This window comes from Ammospiza caudacuta, chromosome 4 (assembly GCF_027887145.1).
Source record: "Ammospiza caudacuta isolate bAmmCau1 chromosome 4, bAmmCau1.pri, whole genome shotgun sequence".
In the NCBI taxonomy this organism is placed as follows: Eukaryota; Metazoa; Chordata; class Aves; order Passeriformes; family Passerellidae; genus Ammospiza; species Ammospiza caudacuta.
In genome coordinates, this window is record NC_080596.1 from 9481558 (window position 1) to 9507000 (window position 25443).

At 39.8% G+C, this 25443-nt stretch overlaps 1 protein-coding gene across 3 annotated transcripts in view; it reads left to right on the top strand.

Annotated features, from left to right (window-relative positions):
- The first annotated feature begins 2026 nt into the window (after positions 1-2026).
- Positions 2027-25443, top strand: part of NFKB1 (nuclear factor kappa B subunit 1) — a 57770-nt gene continuing 34353 nt past the window's right edge. For 2 of the 3 annotated variants that reach the window (XM_058803939.1, XM_058803938.1), the window contains exons 1-5: positions 2028-2151; positions 13365-13417; positions 14509-14593; positions 21751-21791; positions 24121-24219. In XM_058803939.1, the coding sequence (XP_058659922.1) occupies positions 13373-13417; positions 14509-14593; positions 21751-21791; positions 24121-24219 (270 nt within the window). In that variant the 5' untranslated portion in view covers positions 2028-2151; positions 13365-13372. Of the gene's footprint in view, positions 2152-13364; positions 13418-14508; positions 14594-21750; positions 21792-24120; positions 24220-25443 lie in introns of all 3 variants that reach the window. The other variant, XM_058803940.1, reaches the window with a different exon arrangement.

A 25443-nucleotide genomic window follows, 5' to 3' on the forward strand; every position in this document is an offset into this window, starting at 1 on the left:
GCAGTACATTTATCTAGAGTGTCCTGTGAAGATAATTTTACCAAAGTGTGGGCTTACAGCCTGGCACTACTGTGGGTGTCAGTAGAATTGACATTTAAGTTACAGTATTAGGCTCTAAAAAAGGCAAATTTATGCTTTAAACGTAATTGAGAAGAGGATTTTATTGTAAAACCTAGATCTTTGTGGAAGCTGCTTAAGATTTCACAGGGAAAGCTGAGCCTGAGTGCTTGAATACATGTCCTTTTAAAATAAATCCACCAGGTAAGTCTCCTTAAGTTTTGGAACTTATCCACCTCGTCAGATTTCCTGGTACTTGTTCATACAGGTTTTGCCCTATGAGCACACCTTTGATTAGCTATGACATGGCACCTTTCCTTTCAAATGAATCTTATTTTGAAACTTCTTTGTACTTAAAATCCATCTAGACTTCCTCCTTCAAGGGCTTTGGGACACAATTCTTGCCTCACTTGTCCTATTAATTCAGTGCCTTTTCTTCCATTAAAAAAATAATATTGGGTCTTAAATGTTCAGGAATATCCCCATAAAATAAGGAAAACACGTTTTACTAGGAAATGCTGAGTCATTCTCAACTCCCAGTTTATACCGGGAAGAGAATGGGGGAGTGCATTTTTAGAATTGCATCACAGAGCATGAGTGGCAATCCAAAAAAAGGAAATTACTCTCTCTTCATACATATTTATGTGTAACATGTAGGAAATGTCATTTCTCAAGAAAGCAGAGAAAATCCTGAGCTCTCTTTTGCACTCTCAGCACTCATTTTAAATAGTGTCTCTGTGCTCCAACCCAGAGATGTGGCACAAAATGTAACATCTGAACCTACTCCCTTCATGGTAAAAGGGAGTAGGGTCATTTCATTTCGTTCCAGTCAACAGGTGGCTTATGATTTTACTCTATTCCTTTTGAGCATATTTATGCTCTAGGTTACAATTCCTTGCTTCAACACAAAAAAACCAAAACAAAAAAAAGTAGCAACAGTCATATTCCTTCGTTCCTTTATATGGTTGGGGAGTTTTAAATCCTTCTTTTAAATTATGATTTTTCTTTGTCTCATTCATGAAGCCCCATGTCATGTGTCCTTAGCATAACAAAACTCCCCAGAGGTATGCAGCTGACTTTCTGTGCAAACACGCATTCGGTGAGCTATGCTGGATGCTCATCTGAGACACCCTTAGCAAACCAGACGTTTAGGATTCAGCATAAAGATATTTTAACTTGTTTTACATAGCATTTAAGTGTGGCACTAGCTGACTTATTCAGCCTTGGTTAAATGTGTCCGAGAGACTTGATTACTATGCTGCAAACCTGGATTCTGGTATTAAAAATCATATTATTGATGGCTGGCACTGTTCAACAGAAGTCAAGTTACCCGTGAGCCTGCTCTGTCAGAAACTGTAAATCTACACAAAAATGGTGCTGTGCATCCTGTACCCCCTGCCCAGTGACGTTGTCAGGCATCGGGCGGTAAGAATTGGTAAATTTCCTTTAATGAAGTGCCTGTGAAAGTGCCAGGCACTGCATCAGGTGGGTTAAATTCACTCTATGCAGAGTCTCTCCCTCCCCTTCCAAACTTTATTTTTAGAGGTCAAGCAAACTCTGGCAGCCACCGGGTCGGGCCCGTCTCCACAGAGGTGCAGCGAATGCCGCCGTGGGCCAAGGGACGTGGGCAAGGACGGGATTATCCCTGCGGCGGCGGTGCCTGCCCTGGGATGAAAGGACCCGCGTGTTTACGCGGTTTCCCCGGGCGGGAGGGCCTGTCCCAGGCTCAGGGATTCCGTGGCCAGCGGCTGGCTTGGCGGCAGGAGCTGCCCGGCTCCTTCTCCGCCGCGGCCGCGCCTCCTCCAGCCCCGGCTGCCGCCGCTGCCGCCCGGCCCCGCCCGCGCGGCCCTCGGCGCTGCCGGAGCGTCAGCGGGAATTTCCAGCCAGGAAGTGCGGCGGGCCGGGGGCAGGGGCGGAGGCTGCGCAGGCCGGTGGCGGGCGGGTGCCCTCGCCGGTGGGGCGGGCGGGAGGGAAGGAGGGGGAAAGTCCGCGCGGAGCCGGGAGGCGGGCGGCACGCTGTGTTACATGGCGCGGCGCTGAGGGACCGCCGGCGGCACAGCGCGACGAGGAGGAGGCGCCGCCAGCTCTGCCCCGGTGAGCCCCAGGCGGCCCCTGGCCCGCCGCTCGCTGCCTTCTTTCTCCCCTGTCTCCGCGTCCTCACCGCCTGGCTGCGCTCCCTCTGTCCCGCACAAGCGGGGCGGGAGCCGGCATTTCGCTGGGCTGGGCACCCCCGGAGCTCCGGTGTGCCGCGGGAGGCTGTGCCCGCTCCAGCCCCGCGCCTGTGCCCTCGGCGCCGGCAGGGATTGCCGCGGCTGTCGCCTGCAGCCAGCCCGGGGAGCGGGCGGGATGCCGGCTGTGCTGCTGCTGTGTTACCGGGGTCTTCCTGGCCAGGGAAAGGGTGTCCCTGACAGCAAAGTGAACGAAATTTGCAAGCCCAGCCTGTGGCGCTCGCACAGCGGGTGCTCGTAGGCAAAGGAGGTGCTGCTTTTGTCGCTTTTGGTTTCGAAGGTGACACACGTACGTGCTGAGCCCGGGACGCGGCCGGGGCCGGCAGTGCGGGTGGTCACCACGAAAACGCGGGCTGGTACCGGCAGCTCCGGGTGACCTGGCCTTGGCTGCGGCCCGAGAGTGCCGCAGAGTGTGTTAAAAGGTACGAAATAGTGAGGGTTTAAAGGTAATTTAGTTGCAGGTGGTGAAACCGAAAAGTTCTCGTCGCGACGGGGAGTATTATTGCACTGATTTCTCGGTTACATTTGACCTTGAAACCCAAGAATATCGAACTTCTCATCTTCACATTTTTTTTTTTCATATATTGGTGCTTTCTGCTTTGATGGTAACTTTGGTGAAGGAGCGCTATTGACTTATTTTCCGTGAATGTGAATCGGAGTATTGTTTCTGTGACATGAGGTATGTGCTCTTGGGCCATTATCATCATGTGTGTACTGCTGCGTATTTTCAAAATAAGTAAATCTCAGTGCCTGTGAGCATTTGGGGAACAAGACTTTGGATGCAAGGGATCATCTGCTGCATTTCAACTTCCTGTCTTAAAATGCACAAAATCTTTGCTTAAGAATAACGTTTTAAAGGAAATACAGATTATTGTTATAATGATTTTTTTAAAGGGTTTTAAAGTGCTGATTACATTTGGCATGCTTTGTGCTTCAGAAGTCCTCTTTTCACTTACTCTGTTCACAGAGAAAAGTGGATGAATTCTTTACTCTATCGCCTTGTGCCTTAAGTGCTGCAGGGTGCTGCCACCAGCGCTGTCAAGCTCACGGAACAGGGTTGAAAATAGAGCACTTCGATTTTATTGACCTCTGGAGTCTCTCTGCTATGTACTGTGCGGTATCAACTTTTGAAGTAGTATTTCAGTCAAAGCATTTCTGTTCTTTCATGAAAGAAAGTAGCTGCCCGTTCTAGGAAAGCGTTAACCAAGACGTCATTCTAAGACAGCATCCTGTCTGCAATGTTTTGTAATCTACAGAAATTACTACAGTTTATAAGAAAATGAAAGAGAAAAAAGTAGCCTGCAACTATCCAGAAACAGATGCTCTGTTCCGTAATTTTCCCTGGCCCGAGGATTTAGCTAACAGTTACGCTGAAATACTGTTGTCAGGATGTGCCACAGTGCGGAGATTTCAGGGAATCTCAGGGCTGAAATCTGTGCAAGATATGTTAAAGAACTTAATTTGAAATACGAAACAGAAGGGAAAAAGCTTTTTTTCATTCCATCCTTTGTCCCCTTTATAAAGAAAGAAATGTCAGTCAGTGGCAGAGTCATCAGTTTCTTGTGCAAGATATGAATACATTTTGAGTTAAGATTATAAAACAGAACAGCTTTATATCACTTTGCATTGTGTTGTATGCTTTTAAAAAGCAGTGTTGTAACAGATTAACTTCCTATCTGTATTCACTTTGTTCTGGCAACACCTTGGTAATGTTTTTGTAGTATTTATTTTTAAATCAGAAGAGTTTGCTGGATATAAGTGCTGGGACAGAGAAAAGGAGTAAGAGGGAGAGAGAGTGGTGTTTCATTTATGTGCACATTTGAAGATATCCTGCTTCATTTGTTGAAAAATAGCAGTTCTGGTTGTTTCTCTGTTACTGTGTATTTTACTTTTGAAAATTAATTTAAATAATAAATGTAAGTTTATTTAAAATTTTACTTCCAAAAATTCAATGATAAATTCAATTTACTTTTTCTTTGAGGTGGCATTATGTGACTTCAATAATAGATACTTACAAATAAATATTATTGACATAAATTTATTAATTAATAGATTTTTGAGTTTCCTTTTCATTGCTGCCTTTTCCAAAACCTTCCCATGCCACTTTCTCAATGAACACGTGCAAACTCCAGAAATATGTTCAGTTAGCAATTCATATTATTGTGCATATTTCTGACTCTGGAAGGGCAGGAACTAAGTTTGAAGGCCTGTGAGTCTTTACTATAGAAGGTGCTTGTAACGCAAAGTAGATGTTCATTTTTGAAGTTGCAAAGATACAGTGAAAGACAATATATCTTTTACTGACTTACAGTTGGCTTTTTGATATAGCTAGTGCTGAGAAAATTCACCTGAGAAAATTCAGAGATGTTGGTTAATTCTCCCGTGTTTTCATAGATTGCTTCAAACTGTGCTTGCTAAAATACTTTCACCTTTCAGTGTTGTGTGTGTTTGCCAACTCTAAGTTCAAAAGTGTCAGTCATAAAGAAAGTTGTTACTTGTTTATGTAAGCAACTAATGAAAACTCTACAGATAGTTAAAAATCCTTTCTTTCAACATACTGATAGCTTTCTTTTGGTTCTCTGACAAAATAACACAGCTATTATAAAACAAAGAGAAGATAATGTTTCAGGCAGGTAATGAAAACAGCAATTCCAGGGTTTGGTCACTTTTAGCTCTGACAGGTATTTTAGAAGTGGAAGTTGTAATTTGATGTCCTTTAAATAAGCTGTGAACCTTTTATGAAGTTCTGTGTTGATAAGATCGTAATTATGGTTGTCATTAACTGTGCCCTTAGGTCAGTCAGGCACTAAGTTTGCATCTAACTTTGAGCATAGAAATAATTCGGTGAATCTTCTTCAGTGCTTTCATTTGAACATGTATTTTGATGAAGCACCGTTGACAGTTTCAAAAGTAAGGCCTTAAAAGTTGTTTCAAGTTATTATGGTCTCAAGGTAAAATCCTTTGTTTAGCACTTAGGTGGAGCTGACAGATCATGTGCAGGGAGGAAGCTTCTGCTCCAAGCATTATTTCCCCCTTTCAACTCCTGTGTTCTTCTGAAAAGCAGGGGCAGGTAGATACACTTTTTTCCCCCTTCATTTAAAATACTCAACTGAAATACTCCCGTGTTTCATTGTGTCCTCCAAGCAAACTGTCAGCAGATCAAGAGCAAAGTAGGACTGAGTTGTGTGGTTTGGGTTTGTTTGGTTTTTTTTTTTTTTTTTTTTGCTTGGGTTTGGCTTTATTTTTTTGTTTCTTCTAGAGGTCGTGTTTCCATCCGCTTAGACTCGGGCAGATTTTAGCATGCAAATAAAGTATAAACAAAGGAAGCAGGTGGGTTTTTGGTCTTATTAGTTTAATCCAAGTGAGTTTTGTTGTGTCATTGGTTACTGTACAACACTGGGACTGCAGGAGTTTTGCAGTTTCTTTGGAAAAAGCAAAAAACTAAACATTAGTTACCCACTCTGCATCTGTAATTTGTAAGCCGGGTATGACTGTGATTGTGCTGGACTCAGCTCTACCTGTTTGGTTCCCCTTACTGGTGCTGTTTAAGCAGTTGATTCTGACACATTACGATTGCAGTGGCTGTTCAGAACCAAAAGGACACTGAGAATCCCTTAGTTCACCTTTGTGATTGCAGTGGAAACAGCCCTGGCTATTTTCTGCTTATTAAGCGAGGGACTGTGTCTTCAGTGGGAGCCCAGAGCCCGTGTGACTGTACCTGGTGAGACAGCAAACCTTGTGTGAGATGAACTTCTGCAGCTGGGGATTACGTGTGCTTGGCTTCTCAGAAACACTGTTCTTCCCGTGCCCCCTCTGCCCCTGCCAGAAGGGCAAAAAAAAATATAGGGACAGGTTTGCAGCCGAATATTAATGATTCATTACACTTCAGGCTTATTAAATGGGTGTGTATGGCTTCTTAAGTTAAAATTTGACTTTGATGAACAGCTTTTAGAGGAGCTAGAGGTATTTGCAAAGAACATTCAGTGATTGATTTTAATCTGGGGGAAAAAGTAACAGCATTTTAACATCATATTCAGGAGTTCAAGTAACATTAGCACCCCACATGGCTAAAGTACAATGTAGTTACTACAGCTGTTTTTCTGTGTTGAACCCTCAGCATTTTTACATCTACTTAGCATTATACATGTACCAGAATATGTTTGCCATATATATGAATACTGTTTATCCCTTTGGTTTAAGTTGCTTTGAATGTGTTTTAACAAAAACATTCTAACTTTATTCCAACAATATAATGGAAAAACAGTTTGTATGTTTATGGCATTTTAGTATTTCCTCTTGACATATTAATTCACTACTTTGATACTTGGGAAAGGAATAAAACAAAAATTCTGTTTGCAAACATAGCTAATAGAATATCTTTTAGGTAGTACAGTTACTCTTTGACAAGGAATTTTTCTTACACTGTGATTTTTTTTTTCTTCAGATTTAGTTGATACATGCTATAATAAATTTGGTTCTAGGTTTCATAAAATAATTATGCACCCAACAATTCTGATTTAGAGCACCACACTTGTGAAATCTCAAGTACTTGTGATTTATTTAATTTCCAAAATATTCTGTACTTTTTATACTGTTTTCAAGTAAGGCATCTGCTCATGACTGGAAATACTTGAAAATTTTAACTTCAGCAATTAAAAAAATTCTAAAATACATAAACCCAACTGCCAGGTCCCACCCAACAGGAAATAATAAGCAGGCTTAATTAGTCACAAGAGGAGGCAATTTGGGTTGTTATATTAGAAAAACAAACAGTGTCATTTAGGGTTATGTAGTGTTATTGCAGCTGCAACAGTGTGTGGATGACAAAAACTCTGCAGAGGAAATTAGAATCTTTGATCAAAATGTCTCTCTGAACAAACATTGCACTTGTATATGAGAAATTGCACTCAAATCTTTGTTGAGAGATTACACATCTTTGAAGTACCAGAAGGAATGTGAAAAATACAACTTCCTTGTGCCACTTTTGTGAAAATTGAGTGTTGTTTCCTTAAAACAGCTCCCTACACCCCCCAGGTATTGAAGTCCTAGCTGGGAGAAGAAATAGTAGTAAACATTTTGACATTTGAAGGCAAATTTCAAATCTATTTCATTACTGACTTTAATCCGTTCAAAATAACATAATAGATGTGGCTTTGTCAACATGAGCAAGTTAACAACAATTTCTTGTGTTTTTGAATGTATTTTTCTTTAATGTTTGTCCTGAAAACATCTATGCCAATATTGTGGGTGAAAGTATGCATGATGTTCCCTTAATATTTGGGTTCTGTTTGCTTTGTATAATACAGAATATATTAGCTCTTTCTCATCTCTTACTTTGACTTCAGAGTTTTGTGCTCTGGAGCTGAATAACTGGGTTCCAAGGGAAAGGAAGTGCTGGTTGAAGTGCAGAGGTGGCCAGAAGCGAGGTGAAAAGGCTGTGCAGGGAAAGGGGTGGCAGCATCCTGGCTTCGAGGGGACTGCAGTGGTGAAAGGTTGAAAGTGAACAGCGTGGATCCTGTCTCTGCTTTGTCAGAGCAGATCCTGCTCTGGCCTCCAGCCAAAATCATCTCAGCAGCTCTTGTCCTGCTGCCAGCCCTGACCCAGCAACCCAGAGAGTCTATTGCACAATACCCTTTCCCAGCATCTCTGTTTGGGAAATGCAAATCTCTGAAACAATTGTTCCTATACAGATACAGATTATGTTTTGCAAAGGATGGAAGACTGAGGCTCAAGGATGGATAGTTGCTGCCTAAAGATAAGGAAGCAACAGCAGGTTAAACTCATTGTCCTGTCTGTACAATACAGCACTTACTGTTTCTACCTCAGTACTTCACAGTTGGTACAGGAATTCTGAAAACTTGGTGCTGTTCCTAAAAATACAGTTCTCTATAATGAGATCATCCACCACACTTCATAGCCCTGATGTAGTAAAAATATACTTACAATATATGAAAGAGACACATCTTTGCTTCATTTTCATCCTTATTCCTCTCTATTTTTAGTAAGCAAAATAAACAGGCTAAGAGCATAACCACACTGAATTTAATTAATTTCATTCAGTGTCCTGTTAAAGAAGTTTATTTTTAACAGGTGAATTCCAGTGAAAGCCAGGCTAAAGAGAAAAAGCACACTGCTAGAAAACTTTCTGGAAAAATGGTTCTTTCAGTTTATCAAGCCGGTTGAGGTGTAGTAGTTGAGTTTCCTATTGTGAGGCTTGCATTCTGAATCCCAGCCTTGAAAGGTGAGGACAGGATGATGTAAAACATGTAATGAACTAAGAGATGGTTTAAATAAATTTCCTTGTGGAAGAACATCCATCACACTAATTTCAGTTCTCAAGTGCAATGAAGTGGGTGATAAAGATCATGTTTGTCTGTAGAAAGGGAGAAGTCACATTCCAAGTTTTTAGGGATTGGACTGGATGCTGGTGTCAAAAAGAAGAAGGGTTCACCTCATGCTTAAAATTCAGGCTGAAAGTTGAAGAGAAGTAAAGGGAAGGATCTGTACCCTTGAAAAATCAGGGGGGCTGAAAACAGTTGAATAGGGAAATTTGGTTTTTAAAAGGTAAACAGACACAGTGAATGTGGGAGAATAACAGGGAAGAGCTCTGAAATCAAATGATTGAGATAAGAGAAATGAGAATTCTTGTTCGTGGATTACAGCATTCCTACATTAATGATGTTGTTTTCATTCTAAATGGCTGCTCCTTTTGAAGCTTTAGAACAAATACTTAGAATACAATAAATCATGTTCTTCCAGCTGTGCCACTTGTACCTTGTATCATTTGGTTATTAAGGAGGAGCAGTGGTGCAAAGTACCTGCCATTAGGTTTGCTTGGTTGTTTGGTGCAACAGAGTCATCTCCTGTATGTGTATACATGACTTCCTAGGTTTTTTCTCTTTTTCTTTCTATTTAAACCGTTTTCACAATGGCAGTTGACCTGCTGTGAAGGGGAAGGAATATGTATGCACATGCACACACATTCCACACTTATTCTCAGAAGGTGTAATTGTGTGGGTTTGGGCAAGTTTAGCTGGATTTTATGTTTTCCTGTTGCACTAGGAGCTAAATGAAGTTTCTTCACTGACCTTTGAATTTTCACACTTATAAATACTGTGAATTGAAATGTCTAGCTTCCTGTGCCCCATTATCTGAAAAACTTTAGACAACCTCCAGGGTGGAGACTGCTGTGGTTAATTGTGGTCTGCAGGTGTTGGGGTATTTTTTATTGTAGATTCTAGTTTGCAGTACAATTTGTAGGAATTGGAGGAATATGCAGGAAGCAGGCATCTATAATAACATGAACTTCCACAAAGCAGCTTTGTTCCAGTCATCTTCAAATGAGAGAGGTGGCAATCTCTTACCCATAATACAGCTCATGTAATGAGAGAATGAGCAAAGCTGCTCGAGGTAGATGCTAATCTTACCACCTGATGCAAATGGGAAAGGTGCTTAGAAACCGGAGCAATAAGGGAAGAGGCCAATTAGAGGTCACACAGGTAGTGCTAGGATCTATTTTTCTGTGTCTTTTTGGGGTTTTGATCATGTGACTTTGTGGATTTGCATCAATTTTCATGTAAGAGGAAGTGTATGGATTTGTGAACTTAATAAGTCCTAAGGACACAAGTGGTTATTTGAAGGTAGAGCTCCCAGAACACTTTTGCTATCTGTTTGGCTTTGGAGAGGACAAAACATAGTGAAACTGTCATTTAGAATGTTTTCAGTGTTTCATAGTGTTTTCACTCATGTGGAAGGGTTATTTTAAACAGCTGGGTTAATCTTTGTCTAAGCCCTGATAAGGCAATTAAGCGTGAGTTTACATACACAAAGGTGTATGTTTGCACATCTAAATTATAATCTGTTCATAATAAACTGGCTTAACATTCAGGCCAGAGAAATGTCTGTAACCCCTCCCTCAATCAGTGGAGCTGATCTGAACGTGAAAGATCTCAAGTTAAGAGGCATCTGCACTTATGATGTGAGAGGGGTTGTGTTTAGTACCTGGTTAGGCATTCATTAGTACCTACCTACTACAGCTCACTGGGTGCTATGTCAGTAGTTACCTTGCTGCTTCCAAGGGTCATGTTCATGGAATAATGAAGTAGTTTGGGTTGGAAGGGACCTCAAAGATCATCTAGTCCCAACCCCCCCAAATTCCCTGGGTGGAGACACCTTCTGCTACCATAAATTTTCCAAATTGCTCCAAGCCCCATCCAACCTGACACTTCTGGGCATAGGGCAGCCACAGCTTGTCTGGGCCACCCTCACAGTGGAGGATTTCTTCCTTATATCCAATCTAATCCCACCCTCTGTCAGTTTAAAGTCATTCCCCCTCATCCTGTCCTTGTGAAAAGTCCCTCTCCAGCTTTCCTGGAGGCCCTCCTCAAGTACTGGAAGGTGCTTTAAGGTTTCCCTGAAGCCTTTTCTTCTCCAGGCTGAACAGCCCAGCTCTCCCAGCCTGTCTGCAGGAGAGGTGCTCCAGCACTCTGAGCATCTTCATGGCCTCCTCTGGACTTACTCCAGTAGGTCCCTGTGTTCCTGGTGCTGAATAGCCAAGAGCTGAACATAGCACTGCAGGGGGAACATCTTTAAAGGCTGTTGTTTTGGTGTCACTATGTTCACTGCATCAGCCAAAAAGCCAGAAATTACTGTTTTTAAAAGGTGAAACTGAAGGACTGATTCAGATGGATGTAGGGTTTTTTTTTCCTAAATGAGTTCTAATTTTTACATCAAAATACTCTAAGTGAAAAGTTTTCAGAAGTAATGCCTCTGCGCTGTTTTTCCACTTTTGGAAAGTCATGTATTGTAGAAGTGTAGGTGTGACCAGAAGTGTGGCAGGTGTGAGGACACTGCCCCCAGAGTTCTGCTGGAGGGAGAGAGGTGCAGCCTGAGGAGCTAGAATAGGGCAAAGAAAATAGAGCCTACTATTATATTTATCCTGTGGCTTGCAGAAGAAACTGTGAGATGCTTTGTTTGAAAGTTTGAAAGTTTGGCAAAGTATATAGTGAACAGGCAAGTGGGCAGATGCCATTCATGTTAGCTCCTCAGAATATTTTATTTTTCTGAACAAGCATGTTTACCATGTCATCTGGTAACTTCAAGATTTTGGAACACAATTTTGCATATATGACTGATGAAATTTTAAGTATTTAAATATGGGACATCACAAAACAAGATTTTTAGGACTAATTTTTATTCTATTTATGCCAAAGAAATTTGGCATTTGCACTCAGTTACCTAATCAGGGTGTAACAAGAGGGTGGGTATTTTCTGACACTTTGTAAGAAAAAGCTGGCTGTTGAGATCTTCAGAATGTTTTCTGTAATAGCTACACCTTTCAATAAGAAGTGTTTTACAAAATATCTTACAAGTTATTTCAGTGATTTAAGTAACTTGTCAGTTGGTGATAATGTTATTTATATTTTTCTATGGAACAGAAGGCAAATAAAAACATCTTAGTAAATTTCGTTGTATCCTGAAGGGTTTATCACACTTTGTATGTTGATTTTTTCCATAAAGTTGAATAATAACAATGGCGAAAGGTTGATGAAAATAATGCTTTGTGGAATGTGCCTATGAGCTAATGCGATTGACTGGTGTTTTTTTATCTTGCTGAAATCTTGTTGTATTAGGTGATGAAGTACAGCATGGGTGACATTGGCTGCTTGTTATATCTGTTATTAATTTTTGACTGAAATATTATGATCAGTTATTTGATATTTGAAGAAAAACTATGAATAAATATTGCCCTGTAAATATTTCTAAAATCGATTTACAGTCAGGTGGGTACTTTATTTTCTAGTCTGAAAAGCAGTTGTACCCACATAAACATCTTTTTCATTGAAGTCATCTGTGCATTAAGTGTCTCCTAGTTCTCCATTTTATTTTTATTTACATTTTCTACTTTGTGGGGTGACTTGTCTTTGGAGATTGTTAACAAGCAGAGTTGAGCCTCCGTCAAGGTGAAGTACCCAAGTATTCCAATTTTCCTTTTGACAATTGCCTTTCTAGTTCCTGTAGGTGGTACATGGTGACTCAGTTTTTCTTTGATGACTTACTGATCTCTTGCACCTCTCTTTGGTAGTGCAGTAGTTTTCACAGTTCTCTTTGCTGGAAAACATGGCTCGTGTTCACTGTGGTGGAATATGAGGGCCAGTGACCTGTTTCTGTCTTCTGTTAGTTATTAACCTTATTTAGTGCCTGTTGAATGCAGACATGACTCTCTTGAAATAGCCCTACTGTTATTTTCAGATACTCCCTTGGAGAGCCTTATTTAGTGAGCTCAGCATAGGTGAAATTGTAAATTCTTTTAGTAACATCTACATGAAAGGAAGTAACACTAATAGTAATATCCTCTAACAGACCTAATAAATTCCTCAGAAAATTCACAGGTCCTGCTACTGGCCCACTACTGGTCCCAGTAAAACAAACCAAGCTAAACTTTTCCAGTGTACAGAATTCACATGTAGACCTGTGAGAAAGTTGTGATGGATGCTGTGCATTGTCATTGTCAGCACAGAGTTATTGTGTGCGCTAAGCACTTGTGAAACCCTGGAAATAAAGGTGTCCAAAATTAGTCAATAATAGAATCCTGGTTTTATTTTTTTTTTTATACTATATGTTCTTTCTTGGGCATCTTTATTTGCATTTAGTAATACTTCATAAGAAAACTGTTAGAGTTCATTCATGAATGCTCATAATGTTAATTTTATTGTGTACAAATGAAGAGTTCTGCTATTTCTATGGTAATGATGTTGCCTAAAGTCTAATGGCAGAATAGTCAGAGCAAAGACAGAACCAGTTCCTGATATTAAGAAATTTTGACTTCTGGACTTTGACTGTAATTTTTAATTTCTTGGCAATAGGCATGGAATATCCTAGCTGTAGCCTATCTTGTCCTTACATTGCCTCTTCCAAATAATGAGGAATTTTAGAAGTATTTTAGAAATCATTAATTTTATGAGTAAAATAAAAAGTGTCAGAGATTGGACATTCAACTCTGAATGCTTTCCAGGCTTCTCTATTGCTCTACATTGGGAAAAAAAAATGGGAGTTCTAATCATGTTTTTTGTGTTTCAGGACTTAAAATGGCAGCAGAAGATTCCTATATTATGGGAGTAAATGATCCCCAAGTAAGTGAATTTTTGTGTTTTCAGTATCCCTGTATCCTCTCCTAGCTGTCTGTTTAGGCCTTCTCTCCTATTGTCTTGTCATTTCCTTGACTTTATGTGGACATGGAAAATCATTCTGCATTGGCAGAAATCAGGGCTTTTTTCCCTAAGGTGGTTTTTATGTGACCTGTAAAGTGCCTTCACTAGTTAAAATGGCTGAAATGCAAAGGAAATCTAGGCCTGCTGAATTGAGCAATTGAAAAAAAAAAACTTATTTTTATGCCCTGCATGCCTGTGACACTTGCTCTGGAATTTCTTCTGTGGTCGACATTGGAGTATTTCTGAAAATAAAATCCCTTATGTCCTAAAAGGCCCTTTTGTTTAAATTTTTGTGATGTTGGCATTGACAGTGATCACTAAAATGTTCCTTCACTCACACAGATCCACAGGCCTAGCTCTTCAGGAGCTCTTCCTGATCTTCTTAGATCATTCCATAAATTACTTGAACTGTGAGGAAGGTGTGTGGGTGAAAAGTTTAAGTGAAGAACAGGTCATTTCTATTCACCTTAATTTTCAAAAAGCAACTGTTTTCTCCTTTATGCTTGCTTCACTTTGGAAAAAGATAGATTTATACCTGACAACAATTACAGTAAGTTAAGACATATCAGAGTTAAAAAAAAACCAACAAAAACACACTTGCATTAGAGCTTGTCAATATATTTACATAATGACTGTAGTCTGGTGGGGTTTAATCAGAGAAATGGAAATGAAAACTCACAGGTTCTTAGCAAGGCCTTGGGCAAGATTTTCGGAATTTACTGCATAAGCTCTTTAGGATTTATAGTTGTTAGTGCAGGTAAGCAAAATGGGTGCTTAGAAACTGTGCTGAGGTTGGTGTGGTCTCGTGATTCTTGTGAAACTTGGGTCAGTGCTGTCAGCTCTGCTTGCAGTGCTGTTGCCAGCAAAAATAAAATTGCTATAAAATATTTGTGTAATTCAGCAAGGTGTTTGCAGTCTCAATATTTGCAAAGAACTTTAAAATGCTTTGCTGAAAGATGTTTTATGCAACTGTGTATATATGTAATAATGAAGAGTATTTTCTTTCAATATAGATGTTTGCAGTGGATCAGTTCATGGGAATGAATGCTTTATTTAACAGTACCAATTACATCACTGCAGACTTACCACTACGAACAGGTAGGAACCCTTAATATTTGATGGTGCCATTGTCGTGCTGATTCTCCCTGTTTGTTTTCTTTTGAGGAGTTCTTTTCAGAGCCTTTTTTGTTTACCAACTTGTGTGTCATACTAGTAGATTGCAAGTTGTCAATTAGTTTTTTTATAACGTCTTTTTGCATCTTTCTTCCCCTCGCGAAACTTTCAGCAGTGAGAGAAATCGGATTTTCTTATGGCTTGTACAGACACTGAAAGTTTCAGCAGTTTCCCAGGTGAAACCAGGACAGTGACCAAAAAGCTTTGAGTGACCCAATTTTATAAATTTATTTGTTGAGGCTTTTTTCTGAATTTGAACCTTCAACAAGTTGCATGTTGCTATTGCCAATTTGCAGACTGCACCATGTGCTTCTTTTCCTTTTGAATGCTGTTGCATTAGTTGTAGAAGTTCTTAAGGTGCTTGTTTTTCAATAATAAAATGCAGAGAATATTAACTTCCTGTACCATTCAAATGTGTTTTTCCCTCACAGTGACTTCTCTGTTTCCTGTGAAGTGGCAGTGTGGTATTAGAAGCACCTGACAATTTCCTGAACAATAACACTAGTTTGAAAGCTCAGACCAATTTTGCAAAAACCACTGAAAATAAGCAAATAGTATTCTGCAAAGGTCTGATAAAGCAGCTCTTACAGTATGCTTCCAGAACAGTAAGAACAATTGCAAGTTTTTTATAGCTCAGTTAGTATCAGCTGCTTGATCAGCCTTGGTCTGGTTTTGCTTATTAAAGTTCTTTATGAATATTACTTCTTGCATGAATTTGGAAAACTCTTTTCTCCTGCTTAGTCTATTAGAACAATTGATACAAAAGGAAGAAGGAAATAAATTTTAATTTAAAATTAGGAATTTTTTCTCAAAATACAGCTCTAGTATAGCCGTTCAAGTCTTTTACCATCATAACTTTCTCTTATCTGTTTGACTGTTGTATTAGGATGTAGCTGGTGCCTCATGTATTGCAAATTACTCTCTTTGGTTGAAAGTGCAAACCATTTCTGATTGCAGTGTTTGATACACTTCACAGCAGTGAAGGTGTTAAGGGGAGAATGATACAAGCATTTAACGTTTTCCTTCACAGATAAAATTCCATCCTAAAGTAACAATAAAGGCTGCTTATAGAATAAAAATTAAACCAGGCTAACTGTTTTAGTGTTTTCTTAAAAGAGTAGTAGAAAGAAAGGATCAAAAGATAATTTTGTTTCAAGAGAAAATGTTCTCATGAGCAAAGCTCGTGACAAATAGGGAAAAACATCCAGCAAATGAATGTTGCAATCATTTGTTTACAGTGTATTTTTATTAAGGCAGATAAGATTATTCAGTAAGGTTCATCTGTGTTGTATTAAAGGGCTTGTGCATTATAGACCAAGGGATTTTTTCTCCCAGCTTCTTTTGAACAAATAAGGTTGTTGAAATTTCCCTGTAATGAGCTCTTTTACCTGTACCTTTTGAGCTTACTCTGTATTCTTCATGGCAGACTCATTCCATACAAATTATCAGATATATAAAGCTAATTTTCAGATAACTATAATCTAAAGTAGAAAACAGCTGTTTTCAAAAACATGTCAGGGAGTCAAGGATTCACTGAGTTCTGCAGCCACAGAAAACTCTTACTGGGCTAAGTATGGCTTTGTCCTTAATTTGAAAAATTGCTTAAAAAAAGCTTTTTTATTTATAAGTTCAACTGCTCTTGTCTACTGCTGCAGTATAGGTGGCAAGTTCCTTGTGCACAAAATGGGATTCAGTAACAGATCATGGATTTCATGTTACCGCAAACAAAAAGTTAATGAAAAAAAATTCAGAAAGGGTTGATCATTTCAGCTGCTTCTCATGATGCTACAGTTGGTTTGTTTGTTTCTTGAACAGTATCCCAATAATGTTTATTTCCTCCCCTTCTTGAAAATATGCTGTATTGTTACTGTGGACTGGCCCTTCAGTTAAAAGATAATATAATAATTTTTATAGTCTACTTTAGTGGTTTTCAGGCAGGGACTAGTGATTTCTTTCTACTCAGCAAAGTCAGTTTAAAAAGTCATGTGGGGTTTTCCAGAAGTACTTCCAATTGAGATATGGAGAGAGTGAAATAAAAGGATTTTTCTCAAGGACAGATGGATGATTAAGGCAGGAAGAAGAAAAAGGCAGGAATTGTTCCTCATGATCTGGCTATGGTGCCTATATCTTTCAGTCTGTGCATCCATAAAGGCCAATGTCAGACCCATTACATGGGAGACAGGTTTAATGTGTAACCGTGGATTGCTGTGTCATGCCAGCGGGGCTGAATCAACAAGCAGCTGGGGAATTTGGGGACTTTCTGGTGATAGATGTTCTGCTGCCACATTAATGTTTACAGTAATAGTAGGAAACCTTTGAGATGGTGGGGCACTGATTTTCTCAACATCATTGTCAATGCTCGAGTGTCTTTGCTTCTTTTCCTCTCTCGTATGTCTGTTTTGAATAAAAATTAGGGTTTTTTGTTACTTTGGCTCTAAAGTTGCAGTAATTATGTGGATCAAGTTTTACCAGCAGAAAAGGCAGTACCTCGTGAAACCAACCTCTTCTTTGGCTTGCTGGGAGATATCCTGCCTTTGATTGGGTAGGTTAGGCACTGATCCTTAGTGGCATTGGGGATGGAGGGAGCATTAAGCACAGCATGTATTCACATAGACTAAAAGCAGATGCACAGCAGTGGCACGTCCACTGTGTAGTGGAGAAACAGAGATGCCTTTGGATAGGAAGGAGAGGAAATGGGCATTGAAGAGGAAATGGGCAGAGCTCATTTCTGAGCTAAGGGGTTTGTAATTTTGGATGTTCTGTACTCCCTCGTGATGATCCAAGGCCATCTACAGCCATGTAACATGCCCCAGTTAGAGGTGGGTTTGGGAATTGTGTAGTTGTTCTGGCTTTGAGAGGCTCTGGTCTAACTAGCTCTTGGCATTAAGGTGGTGTGTTTTTAAAACTTTGAAGTTGAAGCAGAGTCATTAGGAGCTGAGCAGTATTGCCTGGAGGCTGCTAAAATTAATTTTCTGCTGTTTCTTTAACCTCCTTTGTCCAACTCTCTGTGACACTTGCTGTGAAAAATGAGGTTTTAGAGGGAAAAAGAAGGCACTTATATTTTTCTTTCATATTTTTTTAAAGAGAGATAATGTTAGAGGTTCAAGGAAACTAGACCACCACCAAAAATGAGATGAGTGTTCATTTTCCCTGTTCCACAGTAGTGGCCGTAGTCCTCAGGAGCTTGGGCAGACTTCCATACAGTTTCTGGTGTTTTTCTAGAACCCCTGTGGTCGTGTTTGGAAGAGTGAACCAAGGGAAGATGTTAAACAAAGTTTCATGTGCCATTTGCTTTAAACATCATGCTTTGAACACTGAAGAGTTGGGATTCAAGAGAGTATACCTGTGCAAGGGAATCCCTCAGGGGTAGGACATGTAAATGCTACAAGAGGCCTTCAGGAAGGATAAGGCACTAGGTCTCCAGTCTGAGCTTTTAGCAGCAAGGTACCACTGCCAGGATGGACACAAGAGAGTTTATGTGGGACTTAACAATCCATACCTACAGGCTATGAGCATATCCATTCACATCCACAGAGAAAACAGCAATTACAAGGGTGAGATGCCTGTTCTGGTGGCCCACCAGCAGAGAGGATGTGAGGGATGATGCTTGTTCACAGGTTGTTGCAGGTTACATTGAATGGTTTTAGGTACTCAGAAAGCTGTTAGACACAGGATCCCACTAGTCTAAGAGAGTTGCCAGGCCTGCAGAGATATCCCACCAACCTCAGAGACCTCTTTTTCCTTGAGTTTGCTATGGTGGGAAGAAGGAATCAAGGGAGAGCCTAGGATGGGTGCTCCTTTGGAAGTGTGTGTGTAGGGTGAGGCCTGTCAAGAGGAAGAAAGAATGCAAGTGGTGGGAGTGTCAAGGGGCAGGAGGGCCTCTGACTCAGGCAGGAAGGAAAATGAAGAAACTTGGCAGTTGAGAAGACGTGGGGAAGTGGGACTGTGACTCAGAGTGGAGTGGGATGCGAATCGCTCTGTGGCAAGCGAGGCAAGAAGACAGAAAAAGCAGCCCTGAAGCCTGGCCAGGATGTGGCAAAACCCCTCCAGGCTGGAGGACTGCATGTTGTGGTTCTTGGCCTCCCAGCTGCAGCAGTGCCAGGCAAAGCACCAGGGACACTCCTGTCAAAACCTGGCTCTTGGCAGCCGTGAGAGCCCTGCCTGTGTTAGCGCCAGCTCCATGATCGTGTCCTTCAGCCTCTCTGTAGGGCAAAAGTAGAACACAAGCTGTGCATTAAGTAATGTTCCTTCTTGTGGCTGTTCAGCATTTAAAAGGGGGTTGCTCCTTAAACAAGAACTTAAAGCAAGCACGTTCCAGGCTGGAGCAAAGGATCACCACAAATCTCATCATTTTTAGTTCCCCTTACAAGGTGTTCATCCTCAGGTTCCTGCTCTTTATCTGCTGAGACAAAGACAGGTCTACTGATAGAAACAAAATATTAAAAACTGCTGTATGCAAAACACTAAATGTGTTTTCTTTTCCCCGTGGGAAAGGATGACAGAAGAAGGAATCACACATAGCCAATGTTAGGCTGTGTAATGTGCCTCTGGAAAGTATTCAGAGTTCAGTGAAAACAGCTATATGAGACCTTTCACTAATAAAATCCTTTTTATAATCAAAACAATATGCCATTTATGCATGGATCTTTTCTTGAACATTGCTGGTTTTTTTTTAAGTAGCATTTCAGATATTATGAGGTGCTTTGCATTAGAATGCCTTCTCTGTACTGTTATTTGTGTCTGGTTCAGATGCTATACCAGAGAATTACTTAGCCACTGTTAACAAAAAAAGGAAAATCTTTAGTCATGGAACCCAAAAGTTAAAATAAGACCTCACAGAACTGTTTTAAGTACATTGCTATGTTATTTGTATAATGTGGCTTAATGATAACAGACATCTAATTTGGCTTTGTACATTTACACTGCATCTTTTTTGCACTTTTCTAGTGCTGGTATATAAAACATGATTTTTTTATCAGCATATTTGTATGCTTTTTAAAACCATTTTTTCCAAGAGGTCAGAATAACCACAGTCCTAAGTTTTCAATTTTCCTGAGTTTTCACAAGGAAAACCATTTCAGTGGTATGAAGCATTTTTCTTTAGTTTTCCGATGTGCCAAGATAGTGTATATGCCTCTCTTAGGAGTTTAAATTTCCTTATTCTGAGGAAAAGCTGTCACTTGGGTGTGATGTGTCCTGGGGGACTTCTGCAGCCATTTAGCCATTGGATAAAGACACTTCTTTTCTGGCTAATGTTTGAGAGAAAGCAATAGTATTTTGTGCTAACCCAACAGGTATGTCTTGAAAATAAGTTCGTAAGAGGAGAAGAGCCAAAGAACAATTACTTGGCAGATCATGTCCTGGAGGCTTGGTTGAAAGTTGAACTACACACTGTTGTATTTTAGGTGCATTATTTCTGCCAATGCCCGGAAAATACATGGCTTTTGGATTGTTAAAATATAACTTTACGGATGCCTAAAGCATGAAGAGAGTTAGAGGGCTGTGAAAAGAGGTTTTAAATTTAAGTGCTGATACATTGCTTAAACCTAACTCAGCTCATCTTGACTCTATCTGTTACAGACAAAAATTGAAACACAAGGCCAAAGCTAAATATTACTCTGCATCTTTTAAAGTCCCTGAAGTCCAAACTGTTTTTCCTGCTTTGTAATGCAGGATTATGTGTATGTGGTCTTGAGGCAATTGTTTTTCATGACTTCAGGAAGCACCGTTTACTTTTTCAAAGAAAAGTACAATTGATGCACTTGAGAATGAATTTATCTTTAAATGTGCATTTGTTGTGACTGCTAATATTTGCAATATAACTTTGACATGAAGTTAGTTCAGTTGCTGAGTCAGCTAACTGCGGTAGCAGAATACTAATTTAATCTATTGTGTATTTTTTCAAACTTTCATGTTGAGAGAAGCTTGTTCAGTAAAGATCTGTGATTGACTCCTTGGCATTAATACCTTTAACAGAGTAGAACTGATAATACAGAAATCCAACAGGAATATGGCTGGAAAAATATTACTTAGTTATTCCCAGTGAAGCTGTCATTTGGGGTCTGCTTTGAAAACAGATATTTTAGCATTGAAATACAAATCATTTTGACTGCTTAGCAAGAGAGAGGAAAGTAATCATAGCTCTTGGAACTGTTGTTTTCAGACTCATCAGTGGCTTGCATTTTAAGAGGGGTTTCACAGCCATCCACGCAGAGAACTTTCCTTCTTGATGTAAATAATCTAAATTATCAGAGTTGATCATTGATCAGGTGATGAGTGCTTAACTCTGGTGGCACTGAATTCTCATTGGATTTAGGGCCTACTCAAAAGCTATATAAACTGGTGAATTTTGCATGAGGTTTATAGTATGAAGTTAACCTCTGTATGAGAATGAAAGTTGTTTAATGAAGCCTTCTTTAAAAGACATAAATAGAATTTTAGTAGGACAGTGTTTTTAGAGGCCCAGCAGAACACTCTATTTAAAAGTGTATCTGAAATTATTAAAAGAATGTAAATTGTTTAGTCTTCTCAATTCCAGGATTTTTTTTAAAGCAGTTCTGACTGTTTGGGGCATGTTGAGACAGCTTGAATTCCTCCTGTATTCCCATGCCTCAGAGCTTCCCATTGGCTGTCTCCTGACTTTCAAAAGCCCCTATTGTGTAGGAAGCCCTAGGGCCAAAAGCTGGTGAGTGTAGTCTCTAGAGCCCCAGGGGTTTAAATACAGAAGTTAACCTTAGCTCAAGAAGCCAGGCTGCTGTCAGTGGCAAGGGAACGATCCTGTTCTTATTCACCATTGCAAGTTTTAACTGAGTGATCAGTTGTCCATTTAGGCTCTCTGAGTAAAATTAACTTTTTTTACTTAATCTTCCTCTTCTTATACTACTGATCTTTAGTTGGGAGTAACAGACTGACACACAATTAAATAATTTATTGAAATTTAAGTTCTGAAGAGACTTAGACGTTTTCAAAATTTTTATCTCAAGTAATTCAAGGACAGTATCTTACCCCTACAACCTATATATTCATTATAGCAATGGAAATATAATTTCTATTAATACTTTTCTTTCTTTCTTTTATTTTAGCAGATGGACCGTATCTTCAAATCATAGAACAGCCAAAACAGGTAAGAACAAGACTACATTTTGAAAATGTCCAAGGTAGCTATATTACTACATTCAGCTTTGAATAAACTTATGACTTAAGTAAAAGAGAGCACAGAAAAGTCTGAGCTCTCAGAACAAATGTGGCACTTGAAATGAGGAGTTTTAACTCTTACTTTTGTAGTTAAAGCATTTCCTGTTTTGTTCTGTGTTCTTTATCTCTTTCTGGAAGTGTCATAATACAAAAAACCAATCCTAAGTGTTTTAAAAATATGCCTTGCTAAGTATAGATTCTTCATCTTAGAAGTGGCTGTTTCAGTACCCCACTATTTGGAAACATAAACTAGTGGATCAAACACAGAAGATTTTTAGGATTTGTTTCATAGTTTTTGAAATACAAGAAGTTAAAAATAAAAACATTTAATTCCCAAGTTACAGGAACTTCTGACTTGTGTTTTGTTGTTGTAAAGAAATGCAGTTGTCCTTTGAGATTATTTTTGTTATGGTTGTCTGTTTTGAATAATCAAAGAAAAATGAAGATAAGTACTCCAATGAAACTTTTTTTTCTGTTAGGTAGCAAACAGTGACCTGTGCTCCTCTAACTGCAGAGAAATCATTTCAATGGACTGGTTAGTTTTCATGCAACTGATGTGCAAATAATTGCTGGGTAAAGATTGCCCTGAAGTGTGCCTGGGTATAGTTCCCCTTTGGCTGGTGGCACCAGCAATTGCAAGGATTCCTCCTGAAGCTGTTATAGTATGGAGGTGCCTTTTCTGTCTGTCCCAGTGAATTCACCAAAATCCTCCCTTATAGAGCCGTTCAGTAAACAGGGGAATACAGTGGCTAAAAGCTGTCCCATCCTCCTCTTGGTCTTCTGCAGAAGCATATTGCAATCCATTCTTCCTGGCAGGAGGCAGTGGAGAACACTGGTTTCAATCACACACCAAAGACATTTTTGTGCTGGAGCATCCCTCCAGGATATAGGGCTCTTCATCACAGCACTGAGTGGAACAGCAGTGTACTGTGAACTCTTGGAAGAATATGCTGCATCTTCCTCATTGTTTTGAGTTCATCCCAAATCAGGCCATGCCTGCAGCGCACAGTCCATAAGGAGAAGCCTTTGTTCCCACGTGTGACTTGTCAGCAAGGGGCTCCTCTCGTGGGGCACCCATGTGGGAAGCTGGGCAGGGGCTTATAGCAGGGTGGTGAGGGTGATCCATCAGCAGAGTGATGGGTCCTGACTGCAGAGGGTGATCTGCCTTTCACAGAGGTTGCTTTGCCTTTTGATCAACTTCATCAACACACAGAACTCTGGGTCACTCAGTTCACCGTAGAAAGACAATTGGTTAGGTCTGAATAAAAGTCATAAAAGTTTACGTTTGCTTGGTAAACAAGTTCTTAGATTTAGTGAGATAGGTACTGAAGCTTCTGCTTATGGAGTAATTTTAAGGCATGTTGTTCACTTTCAGCTAATACAGACTTTGAATTCAGAGTGGTCTACTACTAGAAAGAAGCTGAATGGTTCTTGGAAAAGGCTACAACATTAACTGGTGCTATTTGGACACTGGGACCCCTATATAAGATGGAAATTTTGCCAGAACTTGTAGGCTTGGAGAGTAGATCTGAAAGCAAAATTGAGGACCACATGAAATATATTGTTAAGTAGAGTTAGTTACCAGACACCTTCACTTAAGAGTTGCATCTTTCATGGTTTATTGATTGCCATGTAAAATAAAGGGAATATTCAACAATGGAGTTGATGGAGAGCTGTGTTCTTGACTGGTTTTCAATATCCTGCAGTTCTCTAAAGTATATTCAGATATCTATTTATAGACATCTGTAGCTGAGATGAAAAACAGCCAGAGTCCCCTGAAGCTTTCGTGCTGTTTCTCGATTTCACTCAGAGATACGGCTTTCATATGTTTTTCCCAGAAGGAGGAAGTGTTTCTGTTTCATCCCTGTACTTTCATTTATGGTACTTGGGCTTCCTTATTATTTGTTTCGATTTTGTCTACTTAGCAGCAGTCTTGGGAGAGAGTATCTGCTCTTGCATTCTCTACATGTGAATTTTTATCCTATTTTAAGAGTATAAATAGTTCTCTGTTTCAAAATATCTTCACTTAACCAAAAGAAAAATATGAGTTTGCTGCTGAGCGTTAAAGTGAAAATAGAAGAGGTTCTCTAGGGCTGCAGTTCAGCGATGCTTTGTTAACCAGCATTTCATGAATTAACAATTGTAACTTTTCCATTTGGGCAAGCCTTGTTTGTGGGTGTGTTCATCTCTGTGTGTGCTGTTTCTCTTTTGGCTCTGTTTCTGTACAGCTTTCAAGTTTCTTTTCCTTCGTTCCACAGAGGGGATTTCGTTTCCGATACGTGTGTGAAGGGCCTTCGCACGGTGGACTTCCTGGTGCTTCTAGTGAAAAGAACAAAAAATCATACCCTCAGGTCAAAGTAAGGACATAAAACATTAATGCTGCAAAGTCAATGCCAGTGTCATCATATGTATGTGTATAGAGCCTTATTGCATAGCAACATACATTTGTATGAAGTTGCTCAAGACAGACTACATTTCAGTCCCGACGTTCACATTTGATTTTGAAAATAAAGTTGCCCTAAGATGTGTGGGTTTGTTTTGGCATTGTTTTTATCTGCCAGCAGTTGAACAGTAAGTTATCTGCACCTACTACCTCACTGCCATTGTGCAGACTAATGGAGCTCTTCCTTAAGGTACAGTTTTAGCAAGGCTTGAGCTGCTCCGTTGCTCCATTTCCATTGCAAAGCATGAGTCTGTTTAGTTATTCCATTTCACTCTAGGATGCTATATACCAAGTTTTCCTTTTTTTCCTGTTCATGTTACTCCTTATTCAATATCTCTAGAGTACTCCTTTCTTAGGAACTTAATTCCTTTAAAGTAACGTAGAACCTCTGATTTTAATAGGAACAATGTTATGTTCAGGTGTTCACTGAACTTTTTTGTGGGTTTGTTTTTTTCCCTCTGGAAAAGAAAAATTAAAATATGTTAATCAAAGAAATGTTCTATGGAGGCTTAGTATGAAGATTAGAAAAGTGATTAATCATTCTGGGACTGGAGGATTGTATTTGCCTATGTTTCTTGCAGGCAAATTTTTTTCCTGTGGAAGTGTGGAAAACCTACACTTGTGTCTTTTCAGTATTTTTAACTTAAAAGCAAGCCTTGGTCTTCTTAGTACATTACATATTTGAACTGATGCACTACAAATTCTCATGAGGAGCAGGGTTAATGTATTCTAATCCTGGTGTTATTTCTTAATATATTCTAATCCTGGTGCTCTCTTATGCCTTTATGGGGAAAGAAGGGGAGGGAAGAGTGGTAAGCAATAAACCTCTGCCTTGGTGTGTGCCACTCCTGGTTGTTCTCCTCAGTGTGTGTGTGTAGTTTGTCTGCAGTTCGTGGGAAAGGCTGGAGTTTGGAACAGTTGCATCTCCTAATGAACCAGTGTAAGCATAACATCATGGAAAATAATCAGCACTGGCTGAGGTAGCCTAGGCTGATAGTTTTGTGAATTGAGAAGAAGCTGGGAAAGCTGATTTCATATAGCCTTGCAAAACTCTTAGGAAAAATTACTAGCCCAGGCAAATGATCTACTTGCTTTTTTCTTTCCTATTTTGACAGTAATGATGAACCAATGAATGTAA